This window comes from Corapipo altera, unplaced genomic scaffold (genome assembly GCF_003945725.1).
Source record: "Corapipo altera isolate COAL_440 unplaced genomic scaffold, ASM394572v1 22b, whole genome shotgun sequence".
Taxonomy (NCBI): domain Eukaryota; kingdom Metazoa; phylum Chordata; class Aves; order Passeriformes; family Pipridae; genus Corapipo; species Corapipo altera.
The window spans coordinates 24,998,385-25,023,656 of NW_020884876.1; the positions used below are offsets into that span (position 1 = coordinate 24,998,385).

Sequence of the window (25,272 nt, forward strand, 5' to 3'; positions counted from 1 at the left end):
TATGCTGACATACACATCATGAATAATTTAGGGTGTGGACAGAGGAGAGGGCAGCCAGCTGTACCTTCTGAGCCAGCTGCAGCAGGCCGATAAGCTCTTCTAGAAGAGTTATGCTAGGAGGAAGTAGCAGTAATCATAGTTGGTGGTTACAACATTATGGGTCATTTACGGGAAGCTGGAAGGATAAACAGCAGATCAGCATCCTTGGTAATAAGAACACAACAAAAGAGGTCTTGAAAAATCTCCAAGTTCAAATTACCACCAAGATGTTCGCTAAACAATGAGTGACTCTTCCCAGTCATGCAGCAGCTTTAAGCTGTCCGCTGCTAGCTGTCAAAGCAGGAGGTGGCAGAAGAAGCTTTGTTGTACCCTTCTGTTCTCCGAGAAAACCTTCATGTCTGGGACCAAGTATGGAGGGCTCCAAAGTGAATATTGTGGAATAGCAAGTTACTTGTCAACTTGCTAGGCACGTTGAAGTACTTCATTAGACTGAATTGCCTAAAATATTTTTTTAGTTTTAAGTATCTTTTTCTTGTGATTGAAATTCCTCAGGGAATAGTTCCAGGCCTTTAAAACTGTATTTGTCAATAAGACCACTGTTGATAAACTGTATTCAAAAAATGCTGAGAGAATCAACATAATAGAACCTTTATTGACAGATAAGTACTCAAGATGATTCTGCATATTGAACTCTGTAAGTTCTTAATAACATTCTGGAGTCATGACAGCTTCCTGTGATGAAGAAAACCTTTTAGGAGAGAGCCATATCTTTGGAAATGGTTGTTTGCTGAATGCTGTTTGTTCTGCTAGTAAGTAAAAATTGCCACAAAATTAGGTGGCTGTTCACTCGTCGACTCACTAATTAAAACTTTAAATATTGTGGCACTTTTTTGAAATGTTCTATAGACATCAAAATGTATGCTGAGTGTTTTATATGAAGGTTTAATTAAAGTTTTTTTCCTTTTATTAGATCTAAAGCAGTTTAGACTAGCTGAAGATTTTTCTGAAACAATTTTGGAAGATTCCAGGCAGTGATCTCTTGTGGTTTTTAGAACCTTTCTTACAGGCCGCTGTTGCCTTTGTGCTTATCTACAGTCCCAGTGGTGAGAAAAAAAGAGACTTCTTCCATGGAATTGTGACACTTGTAGCAGTAATCAAAGATGTAGGCACTAATTTGAGCACCAGATTACTTGGATCCAGTGGGCTGGATCCAGCTATAAACAAAATGAGTGTAAGTAGTATCTTAACATAGCCACTCCCCTTCCTTCACCAACAACTGAGCTGAAGAGACAAAGGTTCAAATCCCTGAGGTTCTTCATGTTTCTAGCCATAAAACTACTGCCTGCATTTCCTTCTTCCAATGCACATATCATAAGATTAAAATTTTTACTAGTACCAAAACAAGGTATTTGTAGTCAGTATGAGAGGACATGAGGAATGGAATGAAGGTGCATCAGGGAAGTTCATGTTGGACATTAGGAAAAGCTTCTTCACTGAGAGCGTGGTCAGCCACTGGAATAGGCTCCCCAGGGAAGTGGTTCACGACAACAAGCCTGTCAGAGTTCAAAGAGCAACTGAATGATACTCTTAGTCATATGGTTTAGTTTAATTTAATCCTACAAGGAGCAGGGAGTTGGACTTTTGATGATCCTTTCCAATTTGAGATATTCTATGATCCTAGAATACATAGGATCTTTGTATATTGCAGTTGTCTTTTCCTTTTTGTTGCAGTGAGAATCAAGTATGTAATGCTTTTTTTTTTATTATTTTTACAGATGGGTGTATGTGTAAAGTAGTATTTTTAGTGCTGTTTATGCACTAAGTCATTTGTGAAAAAAAATAGAGCCTGTATTAAAAAATGTCTCTTTCATGAGTGTGAATGAGTCAATTCCTATAACTCTTACTCCTGAGACATTTGTACCAGTGCAGTGAGAGATGTGGCATGTAGCCTCCTGGACTGCATGAGGATGTGGTTCCGTTACATAAAGGGTTTGCACTGGAATCATTCACACTGGACAAGTGAGTATTTTTTCATACGTAGACAGGCTCTTGGCTTACGCTGTTGCATGAGTAGGCCTTGAGTCAATTCAGTGGGGACTTCATTGATTAAGAATTCTGGAAGTTCTTACAGGTGTTGAAATAATCATTACTCTTTCAACAGGGAAAAAAGTCTCTCTCAAGTGAGAGAATATTTTGAATATTTCCTGGTGCTTACATTTGAGTAATTTTTGCAGAAATGAATAGACAGAGTTTGTCTTAGTGCTGAAGCCAGGTGCATTACCCCCACTGAAGGTCTGAGAAACAGAGGTCCTAACCTGCCCCAGTAGTTTGTCTGGAGTCACTTGAGTTAGAAAAAGAAATCTAGCTCCCAGCTGTTTCAACTCCAAATCCATTTAATCATCCAACTCATCAGCTACAAACCTATGTTGAGATTCTCGTAATAGTCACCTGCACAGAAAACATTCATTAAAACGGTATGTTTCATGTTTAGTTTGCTCTATTTGGTGTGTACTGCACTCAGCTGGTAAAGTGCCAAGTACACAGGCTCAGTGAGCCTCTCAAACTTCCATCATGGGAGAAACCGTTTGTTACCTGCAATACACATGTTTTGAGGGATTTAATTTTAGGCTTTTTGGGACGAGGCTTTTTTCGTACATTGTACTGTGGTTGTACATTTGCAGACAGATGACTGTCTAGCTTTAGACCTTTAAGAAAGGCTAATTTCCTGTAAGTGCCAGAGGATTGGCTTTGATTCTCAATATGTTTTAAGTAAGTTTTAATGAGAGTTGATGGGGAGGTTGGACAGCACCATACCTGGTCTTCAGACAGTGACTTTGCTGCTCATGAAACAAAGGGTAAATGACAGTGTTATGTAATCTTATAAATAGATTAGGATTGTTTCAAAATTGTTTATAAAATGAAGGGAATAAAAGCTGTGGGAATTCCACCTTCTAAAGAACCTGCCTTTAGAAATCTGGCCATGTTGGCTTTAAAGATCCTTCCACTTTTTGTGTCTGTGCTATAGAAGATGGTGACCTGAAACCTAAATCCTGTGTTTTGAGCTCATCTCAAAGCAAGATGTTAGGTAGAGATATGGAATACAAGCTTTTGGCCCAGCATACCTGATGAAATTTAAGGTTACATTCAAGGTATCACCTGTCTTCCTGCTTATGCAATTTTAAAATTATTATTATGTATATTTTGCTTTTTCCCTTCCATTATAGCATTTGCCTGCAGCAGTGCTTCCCTTCCACATACTTATTTTTAATTACTTGTGATTGCCAGCATTGAGTAATTTTGTTTGCTAAGGAAATCCCCTTGCAATGACCTACTGACTTTACCAGAATTATGAAAGAAACTTTAGGCCTACTGCTTAGATTGTCACTTTGTATTTTGCTCATGATAACCTAGTAAAACATTTTCTTCTAGTGCTGTATGAATAGTGTCCTCCTCTAAAAGTGATCTTATTTCCTTATTTTATTTCTAACATAATTTTGGATGGGATTCAAGATAAATATGGAATAATGTCCTTTACAAATCCATAGCTGGAGAGCTCCCTGCATCGTATGGCCTTTACCCCAGCCCAGGGAGTAACTATTTTGTACAGTAGGTCTGTTCTGCAGAGGTAGTCAGTAAATAGAGGTCAGGTGTTATTTTGAGGATCTTGTGGGGCTTTCATATGGATATGCTGTGCTGCCTGAAGGTATTTACAGTCATACAAACACCAGTCCAGTTTCGTACCAGTACTTATCCAACGTGTCTGCATTGATACTTCTGCATCTAGACAAAATTCCACAAGATAGATGATCCTTTAGTTGCTTTGCACCTTTGACAAATGGTCAGTGGTGGTGGTGGTATCCTCAGCAGTGCACAGCTACCAAAAGAGACAGCATGTGGACTGGTGTGAACACAAGTCCTGTTTTGCTTCAGAGATGTTTACCTTCAGGAGAAGAATAGTACAGGGTGGACAGGTGGGGGCAGTAATATCTTGAAGTACTGCACCCAAATCTGTAAGAACCTGTTTAAAACCTTTGCATGAATTCACTTAACATGAATTTGAAAGAGAAAACAGCAGCAGTTGTGATGATAGAAATTGCATATGCAATTGGAAACAAAGGACTTTTGGATTAACATGGCAGAATTTGGGCAGCTTCAATGGAACTACTCTGAATTTATTCTGATAGAGTCAAAGGCATAGGTTTGCCTTCAGCTTTTTGTCTTAGTTGAGAAGAATATCTGCTTGCAGTATTGCAAAGTAATAATAGTAGCAACCTAAATTTGTGGCATTTCAGAAAATAATGTTAATATGGTACACAGTAAAAAAGCACGCAAAAGATCTTGCTTTGTGTCGTAAGATTTTAAAAAAATAAAACCATTGCCTTTAAAACTTTCATATCTTTAAACAGCAAAAATGTCATTTGTTTAAAAAATACTCTCAAACAAAAAACAAACCCTAAAACTGGGACATGAAAATGAAACATGATTTAACTTAATTATAAGCCTTGAACAAGGAAACAGCATGTTCTCAGAATACTTAATTACAGCATTGTTTTTAGGTTGAGGTTTTTATGTGTGTGTGTTGCTCCAGTCAGTCTTCAGCAGAAAGAATAAATGGCAAAGAAAACACGGAAGTACAGTAAACATCTTGAAATGCAGTTTCCTTCTTACTGGGAAGCTATCACATGACTTACTGAAAAAAAATGTATTAAAAAAAGAAAAAAGCCAACTTGCAGTTGTTCTTTCGTAGCATTAAAACTTAATTTTCTCTAAATCTCACTAAAAGGTGGGTGGGAGTTGAACTGAAATGGAACCTGCCTTTCAGTTAGTCAATATATTGAATGTGGGTTACTCAGTCTTAAAAATACACACATGGGAACTAACAGCTAAATTTCTGCACAGACTTCTGCTGCTGAACAGTATGGGTCCCATCTATCCCTTTTTGAAATCAGTAGCAGAAATTTTAAGAGGAAAAAAAAGATCAGCTACTTTTTTTCTTTTTGGACCAATATTTTTCAGAACTGTGCCCCTCCCTGTGCTCTCACAGGTGAAAAAACACCTATGGCTATATTGTGTACTTTTTCTTTATATGGTAGATGAATTGAAGGACTAGCATTTTTTATGTTGTATTGAAATGAAGGGTTGTCAGTTCAAAAGGATTTGTATCAAAAATACAAAAGCATGTTGACCATGTTCAGTCATGCCCTAAAGACAAATCTAGGGTAGATTGTTATGGTATGCTGAATTAGGTGTGTGAAAGCCAGGAGCGAAAACAAAACTCTGGTAATTCCTGAGTTCTGCAGTTCACTCTTGCACTCTGTGCTGCATACCAGGAGCAGCAGCATATTTTTTGTGTCAGTCACACTTTATTCTTGTGTAATTTGGTGTAAAAGCTGTATATATGTTGTTAAAGTAACTAACTCTTTAACATCCCAAGGTGCTTTATGTATTTTTTCCTTCTCTAAGTTTACAGTCTATAATTATAAACAATAAGAAACATGAGGAGAGAAATGGTAAAACTGAATAAAGTCCTGCAGTTAATTGGGATTTCTTTGAATGCTATTGCATTTCTATGCAGAATCACGTGTAGGCACCTATATGTAGTCAGTAGTTTGCTTTCCTTGAACGGACAGTGACCTGACTCATTCATTAAAAGAAAAAACATCATGTAATAACAGGATGATAAGTGACACTAATGGTACCATTACTTCTTTAAAGGAACTTGCATGGTTTTCTGTTTTTTAAGCATGTTTCACCTTCTCACTTAAGTGTATTCTGAGACAGTATATTATTTTCTTGACCAGGATTCTGACCTGGTTCATAAATGAAGTAGAAACTTCATGAATCCAGATGGAACATCAACTGTGCTTTAACAATAAACAAGAAACCCCGCCACCAAAAAACCCCCCCAACTAAACCCCTCCTGCAAAAGAAATAGCCTAAACTAAAAAAACCCCACCATTTCAATCCCATCTCAAAATTGTACAAACCAGACCATGGCTGCTGAAATGAGCATTTTAAATTTCATAGTGAGCTGTGTGAGGGGAATAAAACCGTTCGTACCTAAAGAAAAGCAAACCGACTGCTTTGTAATGTGCTCACAGCTGAGCAGGCAGACATGAAATCAACTCTTGAAATCAAGTTCTGGGATGCTCCTCTGTTTTGTGCTGCCACAACCTCCTGAAGGTATGTGGGCTCATCACTCTTTTCTGTACTGTAAAATGAAACTCAGTTCTGTATGTGCTGTACAGCTTCGGCTGGGGGGGCTGTGCCATGGTGTGAAACATCCCCAGTTCAGGGAGCTGAGCTGGCCCCTCTGCACCAGGGGCTCAGAGAGGGTAGAGCATCAAGTAGGGTGGGTGTTACACATCAAGAGGAGCTCAGGCCACCGATTGTCTTCCACTCTTTCCATCGAGCCATTTAAACACTTGTTTCTTTAATTCCTGTTTTTGAGCTGTCAATGAAGGTATTAAACTAGTGAGGGCACACAGAAAAGCTGCAGTGTGATTTGGAAACCGTACTTTGGGTTGAGGTTCACTGTTCTGACCCTTTGCAGATGAACACAATTTTTCTGAACAAAATACACTGCAACAGTGCCAGCACTGCTTTACGAGAAATCACAGTACTTTGAGATCTTCATGACGTTTTTTACGGTTTTATACGCTGCTGTAATTTTATGGGAAACAGGAGGTGGAAGTCTGAAGCCGTATATAGACCTCATGGCTCGAGGGAGCCAATATCGAGAGAGCCCGCTGCGGTGTTGTCACAGCCCTTCCTCATTCCTTCCCACCTCGCTGCCGTTTTCTCTTTCCTTCCGAGAGATTCGTAACGGTATCGCAGCTCCTGTCACCAGTGTTCCGCTCTGCTTCTTCATGGGAGAAAAAAAACCACAATAACAAACCAACACCAAAACAAACAAAAAACCCCACCCCCACCCCCAAAAAAAAAACAACCGCAGTTTTTGTGACCTGCGTGGGCAGGGTTCTGTGCGAGCGCCCACCGCCGCTCCAACCGGGAAGGCGGCGGCAGCGCGGCCGCTGCCCCCGAGTCCCCTCAGCCGCCGGGGGTAGGGCCGCTCTGGCGGCCCGGAGACCCGCGCGCAGCCGCGCCCGCTCGCCCTCAGCAGCGCCGACCTTCACTCCTTCCTTCCTCCCTTGCAAGCGCCGCCCCAGCTCTCCGCTCCTGGCGGCCGTGCCGGCTGTGCGAGTGGGGGGCGGGCACGGCCATGGGCTCCGCGGCGCTGCTGGTGCTGGCGGTGCTGGCGGTGCCGCGGGCGGCGGCCGCGGACGGCCCGGAGTGGCGCAGCCTGCGGGGGAGCTGGCGGCTGCGCAGCGGGAACGGCTCGGTGTCGCTCCGAGCGGAGGTGCCGGGCTGCGTCCACACTGCGCTGCTCCGCCGCGGCCTCATCCAGGTACGGTTCTCCCGGCGCCCGAGGAGCGCTGCCGAGCCCGCCGTGGGCAGCCGGTCTCGAAGGGCAAAGCCCGTGTGTGAGGAGGTGTCCAGAAGCACGAGTAGAAGCGAACTCCTCGCCCCCCTCCGCCTTCCCCTAACCACGGCTCTGTCCCGGGAGCTGCCGCAGCCACTGCAGGGTTTGTTGGCGCTGCTGGTGCAGCGGCCAGGCTTCCTCTCTTGGCCCCGCCACTGGCAAAGGGGTTCTGTGGCTGCAGTGTCCTCAGTCCCAGACGGGACCAGGGATAGAAATGGAAGCCTGTGCTTGGCAGTGTGTGACGTTCTGTGGTTTTGGCACGGAACCAAGGTGCTGACAGCAGATACCTGCAATATCCTCACAGCATGTAAGGCGCGTTTACCTACAATGTTACCTCAAAAGAATGAAACGCTAAACCCACCCTGCTAAAGTTTGACTTGTAGATGCGAGAAGTTTAAGGATTTCCAGGCGTTTTAGCCCCTTTTAATACTTGCAGAGCATATCAGAACAGCTGAGATTATTTATTCCCATACTCTCTAAGGGAAGTATATTCTGAAACACAAGAACAAAACTGTTGAATTTAAAAGACTAATCCTTGCCTTAACACTTTGAAGAAACTTCTCTGTTTCAGTTTATGCCTATCTTGTTAGTTGTTTAGATTTATGAAAACATAGCGACCACTTTCCTGGACAAATTATCAAAACTGCAGTTGTAGATAGGTAGCAAAGTACTCCAATACCAGCATAAGGTGGTTGTGACTCAGACCTGACAAAAAACATGGCACTAACTGGGTCGTTCTTGAAATGAAGTGCCTTTTTAAAAGGAAACATGGAAAGTGAAACGTATACCTGGAACAAGGAAAAGAAATAAAATATAGTGAAATTAACAAATTCATCTATAAAACTGATAAATACGGTTCTATACTAGAAAACATAGAGTACTGTCATATTTTGTCTGAGTATATAATGTTATCCCTCCATTTGCTGTGAGCCCAGTGTTACAGTTCTTGTACAGCATATGTTTAAAAAATACATTCTGGATGCATGCTTTTTGTATTTTCCTTAATTTTTATCCTTCAGGTTATTATACTGCTCTGCTCTGACTAAAGTTAGAGAGATAAAAGTAGAAAGTGACGCCACTTTGGGCAGGATAATTTTAGCATTATTCTGTGTTGGCATAGGTTGGGAATCCCAGTACTAATAATAGATTTCAAAGAGTATCATTACCAGATAAAAGAAACAGTCAACATTGGAAAAGTAAATAGTAAATACTGTAAGAAGCCACGATGGTCTGTTGCTTCAACATCTGTGTGCTAAGTCACATGATACCTTGGACATTTACAATTTAGGCTTTTCTTAAGTTTTCAAATGTGCAGTGGTCAGGTAGACTGTACATGGAGAAACAGTGAAGGGAACTGTGCCAGTTTCTCCAATACAAAAGTTGGCAAGGTAAAGTGGACTTTACCTGGGATATTTGGGTGTGCTGGGAGGTGTTGCTGTAAGAAGTGTGAATAATCATCCAGGAGAAACTGTGACCAATGCACTGACTCAGGCTGGCAAGATAATGACGTAATTAAAGACTCACATTTAGCTACTCACACTTACAAAGCGAGAAGATGTGATTGCTAATTTAGCTGCATTGCTGTAAACTGACTTGTAGTTTTAGTCATTTTGAGCGTCAGCATATTTGGAAATGAGGCTGTGATCACGAACTCTCACGTGCCTGTGCAGAATCCCAAGCCTGCACACAGGCATGAAAGCTTAGTCAGTACCGGCTGACCAGCAGCACGGGTCTTGCTAATAGGTAGATGGGTGCTTGGCCAATTAAATTGATGATGGTTGTGGTCACTTAGGACATGTTTACATGAATACAAGTAAGAACTTGCTCCAACCATGTGCTGCTGTGGCCGGGTATGAACCTGCAGTGGACTGGAATCTGTTGCTAAATTGGTGGTGTTAGTAGGCTCAGTCGAGTCGCTGTGTTAACCAAAATACTTCACTGGTGTGGTTGCTTGACCTCTGGGCTGGATGCAACTGGTGTCTGGCTAGTTCTGAGCTCAGAATGAGCTAACTTGTTTCTATGTATAGGTGTGTAACTCAAGGTCAACTTAAACCCATTCATGCGCAGTTTACAGAAAAAAGCGTTCACACAAATATTTGCACCAGGATAACTAAATTGTTTTAAAATCATGGTTTTGTTTAAAAGACAGAATGTAGACCATACCAAAACACAGGAGCAACCTTAGCAGATTTGAAATCTATCGCAGATCTTAAATGTACTCAATCCCTGCCACCATAGTTGCAGCATTCTGTAAAGCAACAAACCTGGGTTGTTTGGAGGGAGTCAGTGACATCATTCATTACTGCAGTTTGTGGCTTCATGCTGCAAAGGGAGGCCCAGCTGTTTGTCCTGAGGTTTCTTTATTGCAGTGATGAATATGACCAAAGGTTTTCAAATGCAGCTGACTAAAATTGTATTCCTAGTTATACAAAAGTATACACACTGCCTTAATTTTAGAGGCACAGAGCATTGATCCATTTCTTCAGAGTTCATTATCTCTGGAAATCAGCCCTTTTTGGGGTTTTGTCAAGTGTAGAATTAGGAGTTTAATTACAGGTGCCTAAATACAAAAGTTTTAGTCTTGAGTATTTTTTTTCATTTACTCCTTTTGCTCTTCACCATGGAATGTAGGATTTTTATTCATTGTATGGAAGATGTCACTCAACCAGCAACCCAAAAGCTTTCTGCTTGTAATCAAAAGTGAAGATTGGTCTGAAAAGCTGTACCAGGAAATAGGAGAACAAAGCTAGTGGGAACAAAATGATTCTGGGTAGCAGGACCCATATGTTCAGTGACCTAGTGAAATCTGTGTGCTGTTTTTCTGTGTGATTTGCAAGCGGCATATAGCACTGCATCCTTTACTTCTGTATCTGTGGGATTTTTAATGAGTTAGCACCCAAAAGAGAAATTTAAAGCAAAATTTGGGAGGGCCTACTCCAGCAATGTAGCTTAGTGGGCATCTCAAAAATGAGGGGAAGGAGGGTAGCAAGAGTAAGCTGCTGTGTATTAAGCCTGTAAAACGTGTCTTAGGTTGCAAGAGTAGGCTTCAAGCAATTTATTTATCAGTATGTGGTTCATTTCAAATTTAGGTCGATGCACAAACTGTTTTTGCAAAGGGCTGCTGTAGCTGATTGCGTGTCTGTAGCCTTACTTTAATCTGCTGTGCAGGCCATACACTTGAATTGAAAAACATCTCTCTGACACGGAAGGTTCATTACTCATCTCTCTAGATCCTCTTAGCATTTGTTCTAGAGATATCTTTACTCTGGCTCATAAAATATACACTGGATGAAGACATCTTTCTGAATGCACCAAATGCACATATCTGGGGAAGATACTTTTGAGTTTTCTACCAAAGTATTATTTTCTTCCATGTTCAACCAATGTAGTTCAAATGCTGGATTAACTATGACTGAAGCAGGAGATAGCATCAGAGTATGTGTTTGCCTTGGTATTTTTAATAAAATTTCATTAGAATTCTGTAGCTGTTAGTACTATTTACATGTAAAATTTAAAAAAAAAGACATGAGAAATGCACATAAAGCAGGGTAATAGTCACTTGAATAAAGTTAGTGCAAAGCTTGACTACGAATGCACACATTTTATGAACTTGCAGCAAACCTATTGCTAACCCTGCAGCTCTGGAAAAAGATTTGCCGAAAAACTGTTTTGTCTGAAGATTTTGCTTTTAACGACTGTCTCAAGTCCTGCATGATGCCATTTCTTGCTGGCCAGTAACTCCTGTAAAGTTTCAGTTCTGATGAATGTGAGTATGGTTTTCTTATCTGCCAGCCATTGCATTCCTATATAAGGCTGGTTTTTCCTATTAGCAGTCACTTTGATTTGTAAAGAACTATTATGAGGGGTCTGCAACTGTGATGCTTATACAGGGGCTGGATAACACTGTATTTTCTGGCCCTCTAGGCAACAAGGGCATGCACTTGGTTACAGTACACAGAAGGTTACAGTGGTCTTGGTCATACTTGGCTATTAAAATATTTGAAGAGACAGAAATTTATGTATATCAGCTGATAGTTCTGCATTTCTAGAAAGTAGTGTATAATTTCTGTAGCTTGTTCTACATTTTTATAAAATATGCTGTTGTGTATTTTCTGACACTTCGTTATAACTTAGATTTTTCAGAGCAAGTCAGGTAGCAATTCCATTGGGTATTATGTGGTTCTGTCAGGTTAAATGACATTCACTGATGAAATAGTTGATTAATATATTATTTTCCATTGAAATATAGGTGCTCTGCTAAACTGTGGGAACTTATGAGGAGTGTTCAAAAGCCTTAGTGAAACTTGAGATAAATATTAAAGAGCACTTAAGTTTTTCTTTCAAGTCAGTTTAAGCTTGTGATGTTAAAACCAATAAAAGTTATAGTGTTAAATACAGTAAGGTATTCAAATAAAACTAGTAGTATTTGGCCTAGTGTTCAGCTATAACACGTTTTGAACATTGACAGTGACATTCAGTTTACTGCTTTCTGAGAGTAACTACTCAAAATCAATTACTTTAGGATGAACTTCAAAACTCATGTTCTGAGAATACGATCCATTCATCACTCCTGTTAGTCAGCTTGACTTCTATCGCTTGCAAGGAGTGCATGGATATAGATATCTTAGCTATTTAGCTTCCAGTCTGAAGTCAGCAACAGCAGAATCATTAAACTATAAATCATGAAACATCACTTGCAAGTCTTATTTTGGTAAATTGTTACACCGTCAGGATTTTCTTATGGTGTATCATAAAAAAACATCATAAAAATCAGCAGAGTTAATTTATGAGAGAAAAGCACAAAAGGTGACTTCAAATTAGACCATGACAAAAGCAGGATAAGGCAAAGGAATCTGGTTTTTGTTCTCTTTATTATATTTCATTTTATTACACACAGTTTTTCCGCCTGGATACAGCTGACTCTGTCTGGTGTCATTCAGGTGTTTGTGTCATGCTCCCCGAAACTCCTGGTTCGTGGGGGCCTGGAAAAGGCCCTTCTCCAGGCCAGGGTGTGCCTGGCACCACTCGCTCACTGGGGCTTGGAACTTTAATTCTGCTGTGTTCGTGTCTCATCCATTTCCTGCTTAGCAGGAGAAGCTCTCAGCTCATGCCACTGTAGCTTTCAGATATCCCCTTAAAATCATTGTAAGGAGAAGCTTCCATCTAGGCACTTGGCAGTGCCTTCATTGTAGTGCTGCCAGTGCTTTTGAAGTCCTGCTGATATCCTGTTATCCGACCTGGAAATTGCTTCCTTTTGATGATCTGTAGCAGGGCTTTTTACCTCATCTTAGCAGGTGATTTGCTGCTTGCTTACAGCGTGGAAGCTGGGGGCAGAGAACAAACAGGCCAGCAGCTTGAATGGTTCAGATTTCTTTCCCAAATTGCAGGGAGCAGGAAAATGCAAGGCTGACGTGTTTGATGGGATCTAAAAATAGCTGTAGTTGACTCCACCCCTCTATGACTTGCTTCCAGGAACACACTGAGCTGTTGAGCTATTGAATGTGAAGTGTATTTAATAGATGCACAGTCTATATCCTAGCATCTTTCAAATTCTGCTAGTGCCTTTAAGTATTTTAAATTTGTCTGTTTTTTTAAATCCACTTTTCTGAAGTAAACCTTTAATTTTGATGTGAGCTGATTTAATGTGAAATACAATTCTGTTTCAGAAAAATCCAAACAATTTGACTTCCGCAGGTACATCTTCCAGCACTTGGAACAGTTGTATTTAGTAATGAAAAAGTCAATAATCTCAAAAGTCTATTGGAAAACTAGGTTTGCTTTCTTAGAAGACTTCGTTCTGGTCATGCATTTCTCCTGAACCTGGAGGATTGTCTTAAAAGCATTACTTGAACATTGCCAGATGACTGATTTTACAACAAGCAACATTTGTCATGCCAAAAATGACTAACCAGTACTAACATTTAACAGCTTTGCTGTGTGATATATAAGCTGTTTTACAGGTTATGCAGCAATGGTATCAGTAAGCTGTTAAGTTTTGTGTAAAGGTACACAGAACTATGAGTTTTCCATCCAAAAGGGTGGATGTCTGTGAGTAAGAAACAGTACTCAGAAAGGCTGATTAGCACTTTCTATGACACATATTTTAGCAGCCAGTGCATTTCTTGCTGGTTGAAAGCTTTAGATAGTAAAGAAGAAAGCTCCTTCAGGAAAAAGGATTTGCAGTACACTCTGAGATTTAAACAAGCTGCTCTGTTTGTAAACTCCTGTAAGAGCCCATTCGAGGTTGATTTCTGCCTCTGATGAAATATTCCTACATTTCTCTTTGCTGCTTGACAACCAGTTTTTGTGTTTTGCAGAAGGCAGGACTTTCTTCATTAACATCTTGGTATCCATGTGTTTGTGGGAGAGAGATAGTGCAGGTTTCTCTAATGCATCTTTGCCGAGGTACTGATGTAGGTTGTTTGACCATTAACCAAATGGCTTTACAGTCTGCTGTTGATAGTGCATTTACAACTTACATCTCTGGCCTTTTATTAAATATTTCACACATAACAAAAGCAATGATTGAAATTTAACATGCACATTTTTCAAAGCATTTTTCCAAACCTGAAATAAAATAGTATATAACGTCAAATATATATATGTAAATGTATATAAGATAGTATATAATGTTAAAGCAAGCCAGTTGTTAAAAATGTGCTTTTTAAGTACATATGGTGGCTTTTCATGGTCTGTGACATTTGTTGCTTGCCTTTCATTGAATATGATGATCTCAGTGGAGTTTCTTTTATGAACCTAAATTTTGCATTTTACTATGCATTTATTAGCCTTAAATTTTGCATGTTAATATAAGTCTGAGATTATTCCCCAATATATTTTGCATGTAAAAGTAATGGTATGAATATTTTTAAAATCAGCAGTTGTTCTGGTAACCTCATGATGACTTAACTTCTAGACAATACCTTGTATGTACAGAGTTCACAGTTTTACTGGAGCGACAAGACCTTTCCATTTTGAATCTTCCCTTGTAGTAAGAAATTTTATTGATAGTGCATAGCATGTAGAGGCAAGATGATAACTTTCCCTCTGGATGGGCTCAAGCAATGATGTATTGCTGTAGGACTCCAGAGGGGACTGTGCTGCTGAGGACGGTGACTTAGATGTTACAATTTTACTCTGCTATGCTTTGTGCTGTGCTTTGTGCTTATATTACAGAATTCGGCCCTGTGAGTTGTAAAACAAATATGAGGTATGAAACAATTGTTTTCAGAAAATTGCAAATCCAAACCATCATGGCTATCTATACTGATTCCTGAAATGGGGAGAAAAATTTAGCTTCAGCAAGTAGGGAAAAAAAAAGCTGGGCAGGTTTTCTTAAGTGTGAATTTGAATATTCAGGGCAGGTAGTTAAACTGTGTTGGTAGTGTAGAACACTCATATCAAAGCAAACCTTAATGCAGCTGCCCTCTCTCTTAGCTGGGTTTGAGTCATGTAGTCCAGAAGAGACTGGTCTTTGTTTTGGGAAGGCAGTTCAGCCGTGCAGCTGCTGCAGAGGATTGAACTGAGCTGTCAGTCACTGACCTGGATACCTGCACTCTGACATGGGATATGAGTCTGTACCTTTCTGCTGCCTTTGTTCGAGGTGCAAGGCCGTGGGTTGTCAGGTCCTCACAACTGATTCCTTCAACCAAGGTGAGGGATGTCGTGACCCACCATAAGGTAATAAATACAGCGTGAGGCCTAAAAGGTCGAGGACGTGGCTTAGACCAACTGTGCCTTTTATTCCTCCTGGGAAGTGTGATTCAAGGGAAGAGGGCACATTTGGCTTAAATGTAGTGCTGTTCTCAAAAGTAGTCATTTAAATTTTATACCAAAACCAAAATTGTGTTGCTTCTCCTTCTTCCCTTTCTCCGTCCCTCCATATATAACAATTTCATTTAGCCTCACCACAGCAAGACTAGTTGACGAGAAACAACTGGAGTATTTGTAGTTATTTTAAACTAGAGATTTGTTCACTGCTGTCCCTAGAGGCCTAAAATGCTGTTTCTTTGCCTATTAAAATCCTATTAGTCTTACTTTCTCCACCATTATGAGGGTTATCATGTTTCTGTTCCTCTCATTAAGTCACAAGCTATCTTGATTTACTGATTAAATTCCAAACCAGTAATTTCTTGTGTAAGAACAAATCCTGCTACCTCTAATTCGAGTATAAATGATTATAACAAACAGGGTTTTGTCCTATATAAGTAAAGCCAAATATTACTAAAGCATTACTTTCATATATTATTTCAGAGGTGAAAAGGAATATCTGGACTAACTAACTAAGGTGGATTTTGCATTTTCAGACTGTCTGAAATAAGAAGTGTTCATCTAATGGATATTATGATGCTTTTCATGTAGTAACTATTTACTATTACTGAATGAGTCTTGTAATTTTCTTTTTTTGGTCTGTTACTAGGATCCATACTATAGATTTAATGATGTGATGTACAGATGGATCTCACTAGATAACTGGACTTACAGCAGGACATTTAAAACTCCTTTTGACATCAGGTATGCAGTAAAGATATGTCTAAAATAGTTCTGTGCCGTCATTCATGCAGAATTGCAAATTAATCCATCAGCTCAAAATCTGCTTAATACTTTTGTATCTAATAAAACAAGTTATGCAATCGTGCAGTTGCAAAACTGTTGCTACAGAACACTTCAATTGTTGCTTTTTCCTTTTTTTAAATTAATTGTTAAAAGTTACATATGAATTGTCAACTGAGAAAGTATAATACTTCAGCTAATTGGAAGCCATCCCATCTGATATATGCTGTGTATGTGAATATGCTGTGTTGTAGACTTGAGCTACTTCAGCTGTCATCTTAATTTGACTATTTAAAGATATAATGTAGCCACACTGAGTCAAATGTTTTTGGAGGTAGCTGAGGCAAATGCTGCTAAAGACAATGGTGATATACATTTTTATATTGTCTGTCTACTGTATTTGTTAATGCTAGGTATTCTAACAGTTTTTCACATATGTGTTATCTTCTGTAGAAAGTGGCAGAAAGTGAATTTGGTTTTCGAGGGAGTAGATACAGTAGCACAGATCCTGCTCAACAATGTCACTGTGGGGAGAACAGACAACATGTTTAACAGATATGTAAGTAATGTGTTTATTTCTGAAGGTGCTTCTGTTTTTTCTTCAAGGGTCTTTTGTTCTGAGCACTTTCAGTGCATTCAAATATGCATAAAAATAGGTGCTTGGATGCAGGCAGTGTTGACCTGAAGACTGCCTGTATAATCAGATAAATGTTAGAAAGAGAAGTGCACTTACCTTTTCAGTAGCAACAACGTCATATCTAGAGGTAAATGTGTCTTGTCCTAAATGAGAGGACCAATGCAAGAGGATCAATTCAGCTAATAATATGTCTTGCTTCTTGGGATCTGTCCCAGCTCCAAGAAAACCTAAGCTTAAATCTGTTATATTAGCTGTAAATCTGCTTACTGATTGGTATTAGAATGGTTTACATGTGAATACTGCAATGAAAATGCTCGTGTTTTAAAGCCTTTGTAAGTGTTTCTGTTCTTTTGGTTTTTAAACAAGGTGGTTTATTTTTAATGTTGCACTTTTGATGACATTGCCTTGCATTTTTGAGCTTAACCTATGTCAGCATAAGAGTATTCATCATGGAATGATCTTGAGAGTGGCAAAAACATTCAGAATGATTGTATAGCTTTAAAATATAAAATTATTGTGGTACTAACATAAGAAACAATCCTTACTTTTCTCTTAAAAGAATCAAAAAATTAAGAGTTAAAGGAAGAAAATAGTGGAATAACTGAATGACAAATGAAATCTGGTGTCTACCTGTCTCAGCATTTACCATTCTGGCAGGTTTTATTGCAGAAGCACTGGCCTGAGACATGAGAGAGAGATTCTGCCATCTGGGTCTGTGTGACCTGGGACAAACCACTTAGTTTAGTTTTGACTTAGTTTTACCATCAGTGAAATAAGACATTTCATAGAGCTTTTAGAAAATTGTAATTATTTACTATTTGGAGAGTATCTAAATGTTTGCCATTAACAGGCTCTGTACAGTTGAGAAGTGGCATTATTTTGTCCATATTTCTGTGACATCATTTTTTCTCAGATTGTAACAGTTCATAAAATGGCCTTCACTGTAAAATCAGAGTGTTCCACATTAAATTGAGTCTGATTACTGTGACCCGGACTGCTGCTTTGTTCACCTGTTCCACGTGGCAACAATGTCTGCAGGAAGAACTCTCTGAAGGCTCTAAATGGAGGAATACTATTTGCTTTGTAGTTTTCTGCTCTGTGCTACAGATATAAGTCATGCTGGCTGGGCTGCCCCCAGGTTGAAGAGATTGCCAAGACTTGGCTCATCACAAATGAACACTGTGAGGAATAAATGCATATTAGCCACTAGAACCATATTAGCACAGGATAATTCTGAAATGGAACGTTTCTCCTTCTGTCCAGCCACACTGAAGGGGATTTTGTGACCCACTGAGGAAGCCCCAGATGCTTCATTTGGTGCTGGCATAGAATGTGTGTCTGTAAATTTTGGGGATGAGAATGCAGGTGGCATGAAATACAACTTTGCAGCATTCACAGACAAGGCAGCTCAGCCTTGCAGTAGATGAGTTGGCAGCACAGTGTGAGTTGGAAGGACTCTTGTATAGACCAGATTTCTGAGTTGTCTTTCTGAATATGCAGATGAGTTCTGGATGAGGAAGGAAAGTAAAGATTCTCTTGCTGTCTTTGTCCTTCAAGCACTTCTGTGTGCAAGCAGAGTGCTACAGCCGGCAGTGAGGGCTTAGTATGAGAAAAGTGGTTTGCCCAGAAACAACTCTTTGAGTCTAAAACGCTACTGTGTATTTTGGGTTTTTTTTAGCTTAAGAAGTAGCTTTTCCTTCAAAACTGAAGCATGTTTAGACTGCCTTTGAATAATAGATGTATGGTATTAAAATCCCAATGTAACAGTGATTTTCAATCACATAAATAAATGTCAGCACTGTAATGATTTTGTTCTGTTATTTGTCCTAGAGCTTTGATATCACCAGCGTGATCAAGGAGGTCAATTTTGTTGAAGTCCGTTTCTTGTCTGCCGTTTCCTATGCAGCAGAGCAGAGCAGGTGTCACAAAGCTTACAGCATCCCCCCCACCTGCCCTCCACCTGAGCAGAAAGGAGAGTGCCATGTGAATTTTATCAGAAAGGTGAGCACACAATTGTCTGTCTCTGACTTCAGGCTTGGAAAGAGGAATGCACCGTGTGCTGTCCTTACAGTTGTATTCTGAAACCTGCAGTGTCATTTTATAAGTAGAGCATATTTTGTATTGCAGCTTCCTTCTCATGTCCCCCCCTAGAAACCTTTAATCTACCATGTTTATAATACAAAAGGCATAAGAAGGCCAGGCTTCAAATCTAAGATTGTTTAAAAGGCTATTTTCATCAAGGAGTCAGCAAGGAGACTTGCTGCTAAGAGAGCGGGATAGTATTGGGAAATGTGCAATCATTACATTTTGATCCACTGGGTGGGTTTAGCAGTGTATGCTGACAGTAGAGTTCACTGTTGCAAATACCAATGTGTATTGCCAAGGCTTTAAAAATCTCAGCCAAGCAGCTTTGTGAGTGTTTGCTGTTGCTCATGTGCTGTGCTATTTATACTGGGCAGCTCTGGCATGTCCCAAGAAGTGTTATCTAACAGGGAACCTGTTCTCATTAGTGTTGAGAAGTGTGACTTATAAGTACATATTCAGTGAAAATGAATGAAGCTCAGAAACTTTGATTTAAGACATGACTTCGTTACTATTAAAATTTATCAAACAAGTTACTCCTCTTGTTTGAGGAGCATCTCATGTATTTCTGTTAACTTGGCAGCAGATAGAAGCAATGGCTAGATGACCTTATTTTGGAATTTTTCTTTTTTGGTGTCTTTTCAGGTTAGTCTCCACTTATATGCCTTTCTTGTTAGTTGTTTTCAATCTTTTTAATAAAGTCTTTTTAGAGCCTCCTCAAAAAGTGACTAGAATCCTGTTAATCTAAACCTGGATGTAATTTCCTTCACAATTCGTAAACATCGACTCTGTGTTGTGCTGGAATGATCCTTTAGGATTAAGATGTTGTCTTTGTTTCTACTTGCTGTTACTTTTATTTTCACTACATTTTGGAAAGTTTGTTAATTCTTCTGAGTCCAGTGTGTTTCTTAGAAATCAGTGCAAGGAGAAGCTTGGGAGGAAGAAGGCATTAAACAACTGTAGTCTTATTTATAGAGCAAAAGGCCCAGGAATGATTTTACGCTTCACTGAACTATTCCTTTAAATTTGTAAGAAGATACCCTAGTGGTTTTTCTCAAATGAGTTGTTTGACTGTACTTGGAAGCTGCTCCAGAAATTTCCAGAAATGTTCTGAGTTCCATGTATATGGTAACAACAGCGGCTATGTGGCACTAAAAAGTAAACAAACATACTAGGACATTTCTAAAGTAAGCTGGATTGCTGTCTGAAAGTAATGGAAAGCTGTTTACACATTTCGGGTGCAGTATTAAGTGCAGTAAACTCACCTAAAACTGAACAGAGTTTGTGGCAGAACACAAGCCTGTCATTGGTAATGTACTTCAGTGATACAAGCATGTTGTTTTTATGACACACTGTTTCTGATAGCGGTCTCTGCAGTGTTATTAGTGAAACCTGACAATCTGCCAGTGATTTGTTAGTTAATTTTTTTCTAAAGGGAAAATTGCTTTCAGTTGGCCTTGTTTTCTAAGAATATGCTCTCCCTGGTTTTGCGTTTGAAATAGGTACAGTGTTTCCTTCCTGGAAGGCTCTTTTGCAATTTGATAGGCAGGCAGGCGGACTGTAGAGATGCAAGGGATAGGCCAGACTTGTGCAATGTGGTTTGCCCAAATTAGTATGCCTCGGCTGTAAGTTATTAGTCTCTAAATTTAGAACTGTGTGTCACTGTACAAGACGTTAGGAGATCTATTGTATTTGCTTTGGGGCTGGGGCTGTGTGAAACTTGGAGCGCCGCTGAATAGATGTCGTCAAGGGATTTGTTAACTAGAGGTCTGACCAGGTTTGAAAACAGCTAAATGGAAATTAGTGTAGGTACCTCTCTGCCTGACCAGCATTTTATAATTCTGACAGTTATTCTGATGTTAGAACCAGAACTAAGCTACTTCTCAACCATGGTTTTGTTCCCTTTGTTTTTGTATAAGAGAACCATAAAAAGGGGAGAAACAGCGAACATGACTGAACTACACAAACACACCAGACATATGCATCTCTTTCCTTGTACTGAACTGTGGTGCTACTACTAAAAATAGGAGATAAAGTATTTGTGATACAATTTTTAATTTGATACTGTTCTTTTAGAATACTGTAACATTTCTAACCATCAGTTTTCTGCCTCATTTGCCTTTTAGGTGTACAATTAAATACTGACATTGCAAACTAAGATAATTCATAGTTAAATAGACAGTAATCTGCTGGATTTTTTATTTTATCTTTACTGTTTGTTTTGTTGTTTTTGCCAAATGGTGTGCTAAGTAATACAAAATTTCAGTAATACAAAATTTCTCTGTACGTGGATGTTTAATACAAAATTTAATTTTTTATATACTGAAAAATAGGTAAAAGCAGCAGAGTTCTGGTCAAGAAATGAGAAAAAAAATACTGTAGGCTCTTCTGGATTTATGGAAATTGGAAAGCTTCTTTTAGTGCATGCCAGTATTTTATTCCTAGATAGCAAATGTCTTTTATTTCTGGCACAGTATCAATGTCCATGTGAAAAATAGGCAATTGTAACATAATCATGCTGTATTCCAGGAGCAGTGTTCATTTAGTTGGGACTGGGGCCCTTCTTTTCCCACTCAAGGAATCTGGAAAGATGTTAGGATTGAGGCCTATAACCATTACCACCTGATTTACTTTTCTTTAACTCCTTTCTTTGGTAAGTCTTGTTTTTATTATTGTTTCACCTTTGGAATAAAAGCCATTTTATTGTTAAGCTTAATGAACTGTCATTTTAGGAAAAGTTCTGTTGGGGTTTTTATGACTTTGTATGTAGTTCCTACCACAGCACACCTTTTTAGGTTTTGAAGCAGTACTTCATTATAAACAATAGCAATTAAAAATGATATAATATAGAATTTTATTTTTTTTTTGCAGGAGGGTCTCCAAATAACTGCAGAAGTAAATGTGTAGTATAGCTGAGGTTAGAACCTGTTCTCCATAGTTTTGAAAAATTTCTTTTTTATTGGCATGTGTTTTTACCAAGACTCCCAGTAAATATGTCTCACTTTTGTCACACTTTTGTTTAAAACAAAGGCAAAGCTGCTATGGGAATTTAGTTTTGTGTTGGAAAGACAAATGCACAGTGAGCTCGGTTTCAAGAGCGCCGAGTTTTCAGGACACAACATGAAGTCTGAGAGAGAAAAGCAGTCGTGCTATGCAAGGATAATTTGTTAAGGCTGCAATTTGAGAGGATGGCCTCCTGCATTCCTGCTATCTAACTTACCAAACCGGTTTCCTCTCTTGCCATGGTCTCTAATTTTCCTCTCCTTTGTCCTGAAGATCATTTCAGCCGAGGAAAAGTGGTTAATTTTCTGTTGAAACTTTCTGCAAATGGTAATATGCCCCACTGTAGACCACCCGCGTGCTTTCTTTCACTGTGGAGCCCAGTCTTCAGTGGAGTAAGGGCTAGCATGAGTTCTCTGTACTGGGTTGAATTTCAGCCCTTGGGAATAGATTTGTTGTGTATGAATAAAAGAGGAAGACATCACTCCATGGCTGCTTTTAAAGCTTCCTGAAATAGCTGCAGGTCTTAGCTAGATTTAACGTGATTGGAATTTCCATGGAAAGCCCCAGCACAGACTGTGCTGCTCTCTAAAATTTAGTTAAAGTAAAAATCTGCTCTGGTCCCTCCCACATTCCCACAACTCCACCTTCTGGTAGGTAAAATCTTGCTGTCTGGTTAAGTGGAGAGAGCAAACCTCTTTCATTCAGCAGAGAGTTGTTTGGAACAGGAGCGAGAGCTTATTAGTATTCAAAATAATAACATTTGAAAAAGAAAGAGTAAACGAATGACCTGAATTTAAGCTGCATATGTACTTTTATTACTTGTCAGATTTGGTGTCATTTGACTCAGTCTTTTGATCACTGAGTCTGCAAAAGATTCACTGTACTTGATTTCATTGCCTAGGCTCCACAGTTCATGCAGTTAAGGATGGGCTTTAATTTCTATATCCCTTTGGAGGGCAGGCAAGATGCACTGTAATGGAAGACCCTTGTGGGGTGGGGGTTTTTTTTAACCCTTTCAACATTTCTGAAAATTGGTCTTCCCTGGCTAATGCTGGATGTAATATAAACTTGGGAACTCAATCATTGCTCTTCATTCCACAAAAGACAGTGAAAATCGCACCAGGGCTGAATGTAATTCTTTGCTTTTGGAGGGAGCTCTCTTTCTCTCCTGGAGGAAGGAGAGCTAGAGTATATAAATGAAAAGAGAAAGTACATGATTAGAAGTTTGGGTATACAAAATACATCTTAGTTCTAGTTTTCCTTGTTTTCTGTTTTATTTGCTTTTGCTTATATGTTAATCAGTAATATTTGAAGTATAGGATTAGCCAGGCTCTGTTTGTAGCTACACAATTAAATTGTGGAAGTTAATGGGAAATTTACACATAAAGCTTGAGTACCCTTGATCCTGTCTTGCCTTATTCAGTAAGTTCTGTAAAGGAGAGAACCCTCTGAGGTAACTGTAGAGAGATCTCAGGGAAGTCATTAATTGGTTTCCTCCACCACACATTGGTGGCAGAAGGGACATAAAGATATAGCCCATCAAGTCTAGACACAGTGGGCCCAATTCATCCCCAGCATAACTCCATTCGTTTTGTTTAGTGACTCTGGGATGAATTCAGCTCGTTTTCTGTTAATACTGTTTTTGTTTCATTGACAAAAGTGATTGTACTGGCTTGCGATTACGATCTTTCCCAAAGGGTACCATGTTCATATGAGTGCTGACTAAAAGCAAATATGATGTCTATTGGAGTTGGTGGGAAAAAAATCCTTCCTAATGAAGTGACTGATGTCAAGGTTTCTGAGTTTTGTACAGAACTCTGAAAAAAACCCTGGATGGCTTTCAAATAAAAAAAAAAAAGAGTTAAGAAGTGTAAATCATATGGCATCGTTCTCTTCCAAGTTGGCAAATGTAAACACAGATGTCAAATGCACTAAACAAGCATTAACCTTGTAGGTCTGGTTCAAAGATGTCCTGAAAATTGTTAGATTTAATCTTAGGTATATTAATTCTTTCTTTGATGAGCGATCACGTTAAGTATATAAACATAACTAGTAAATTCAAATTTTTCTCCCCTTCACTTAGTAAAGAGTACGCAGCAGTGGTGTCTTGAAATTGAGTCTGTTTTTGAGGTAGTCAGCTCCAAGCCAATTGCAGGTCGTGTGATGGTGAACATTCCCAAACTGCAAACACAACAAACATTCACTGTGAAGCTTCAACCTGGAGAAGGCAGCATTGTGCTGCTTGTAAACATCAACAAGGTAAGGAGGTGTGTGTGAAAAGCTATCCAGCTGCAAAATGTTTCCCCTGGTTTCCAGTGTGTCTTACTGCCTCCATGCCAGTTTTAGGCCTCCCTCCCATTCCTTACTGTGTTCCTGACTTTCAGCAACAGTTCTATACCCCTTACAGGATAGAACAGTTCTTTTCCTTTCTAAAAACTGTTTTCTGTGGAGCTGTGTAGCTCAATGTCAAAAAGATGATGAAACCTTAAAAATAAAATCACATCATTGCTGGCCACTGTTAAAGGGGCTATTTTGAGGTATTTAGGTAGATAACCTTTGGATAGCTTGTGCCACTTCACTGGCAGCAGGTATCTCACATGCAGTTGTTTACTGGACTGACTGGGATTAGAATATACTACAATATGCACGGCTCTCCCAGGAGAGAGAGGAAACATTCTTCAGACCTCTCAGTAGACACTCTTTCAGGTAAATAAAAGAGCCCTATAAAAAACTTGCCTGGCAGTGATATTGGCTGAAAATTGTGTGGAGTAGTACTTTCTTACACTGGTTTGTAATCCTTTGGATAGGCAAAACTCATGAGGAGTTTTGGACCATTGAGGGATTCTCTAAGGAAACGACAAGTCAGTTGAAAAATTGATGAATTTGATACACACCTCAGTGCTGAAAGAGGAAAGAATTGGTTTACTTGCCTTCAGAGGGTGCTGGGAAGCTGTCTTGTGGTGGATTTAATTCACCAGCATTATTTAACTTTTATAAAATTTGTTGCTTTTGTTTTTTTAGAAACTGTTGAGTTTTATCATACAGGTGTAATTAAGGAAAGATGTAAAGGCTTGGGAGATTAAGAAAATCACTGTGTCTGTTCTAGCTGACGAGTAGGTAGGTGTCTTGAATTAGGCAGTGAGCCCAGTGTGGCACAAAGAGGTATGAACTTGCACAGAGAGCAGTTCCCTACTGCAGAACTGAACCTAACAGCGCAGGCTCAGCCCAGTGGGCAGAGTGGGAACCCTGGCTGTTCTCCATGGGAGCTGCTGTCTGCTTCACTGCTACGGGACAGTTAGATCTGTGGGAGAGTGATGTGCTGTGAGAAGGAATTTGGGGCTTTTGACCATTCTGGCAGTTAATAACAGTTGAGAGTCAGCCTTCAAATCTTTCTGTATTTTACTGGCTCTTCTGGTTTTATATATTGCTGTGTAACTCTGCATTTGTTTTCCCAGTTTGACTGCCTTATGTGTGTATTCTTGAGTCCACTTGTCAGTTTTTTGAGTGGAGAGAA

At 39.4% G+C, this 25,272-nt stretch overlaps 1 protein-coding gene across 2 annotated transcripts in view; it reads left to right on the forward strand.

Moving 5' to 3' along the window:
* The first annotated feature begins 7,110 nt into the window (after window positions 1–7,110).
* MANBA (mannosidase beta) overlaps window positions 7,111–25,272 on the forward strand; it is a 47,221-nt gene continuing 29,059 nt past the window's right edge. Inside the window, exons 1-6 of one of the 2 annotated variants that reach the window (XM_027635795.1) lie at window positions 7,111–7,408; window positions 15,903–15,997; window positions 16,490–16,595; window positions 18,504–18,674; window positions 21,285–21,408; window positions 23,842–24,017. In XM_027635795.1, the coding sequence (XP_027491596.1) occupies window positions 7,223–7,408; window positions 15,903–15,997; window positions 16,490–16,595; window positions 18,504–18,674; window positions 21,285–21,408; window positions 23,842–24,017 (858 nt within the window). In that variant the 5' untranslated portion in view covers window positions 7,111–7,222. Of the gene's footprint in view, window positions 7,409–14,982; window positions 15,137–15,902; window positions 15,998–16,489; window positions 16,596–18,503; window positions 18,675–21,284; window positions 21,409–23,841; window positions 24,018–25,272 lie in introns of those variants that run through there. The other variant, XM_027635796.1, reaches the window with a different exon arrangement.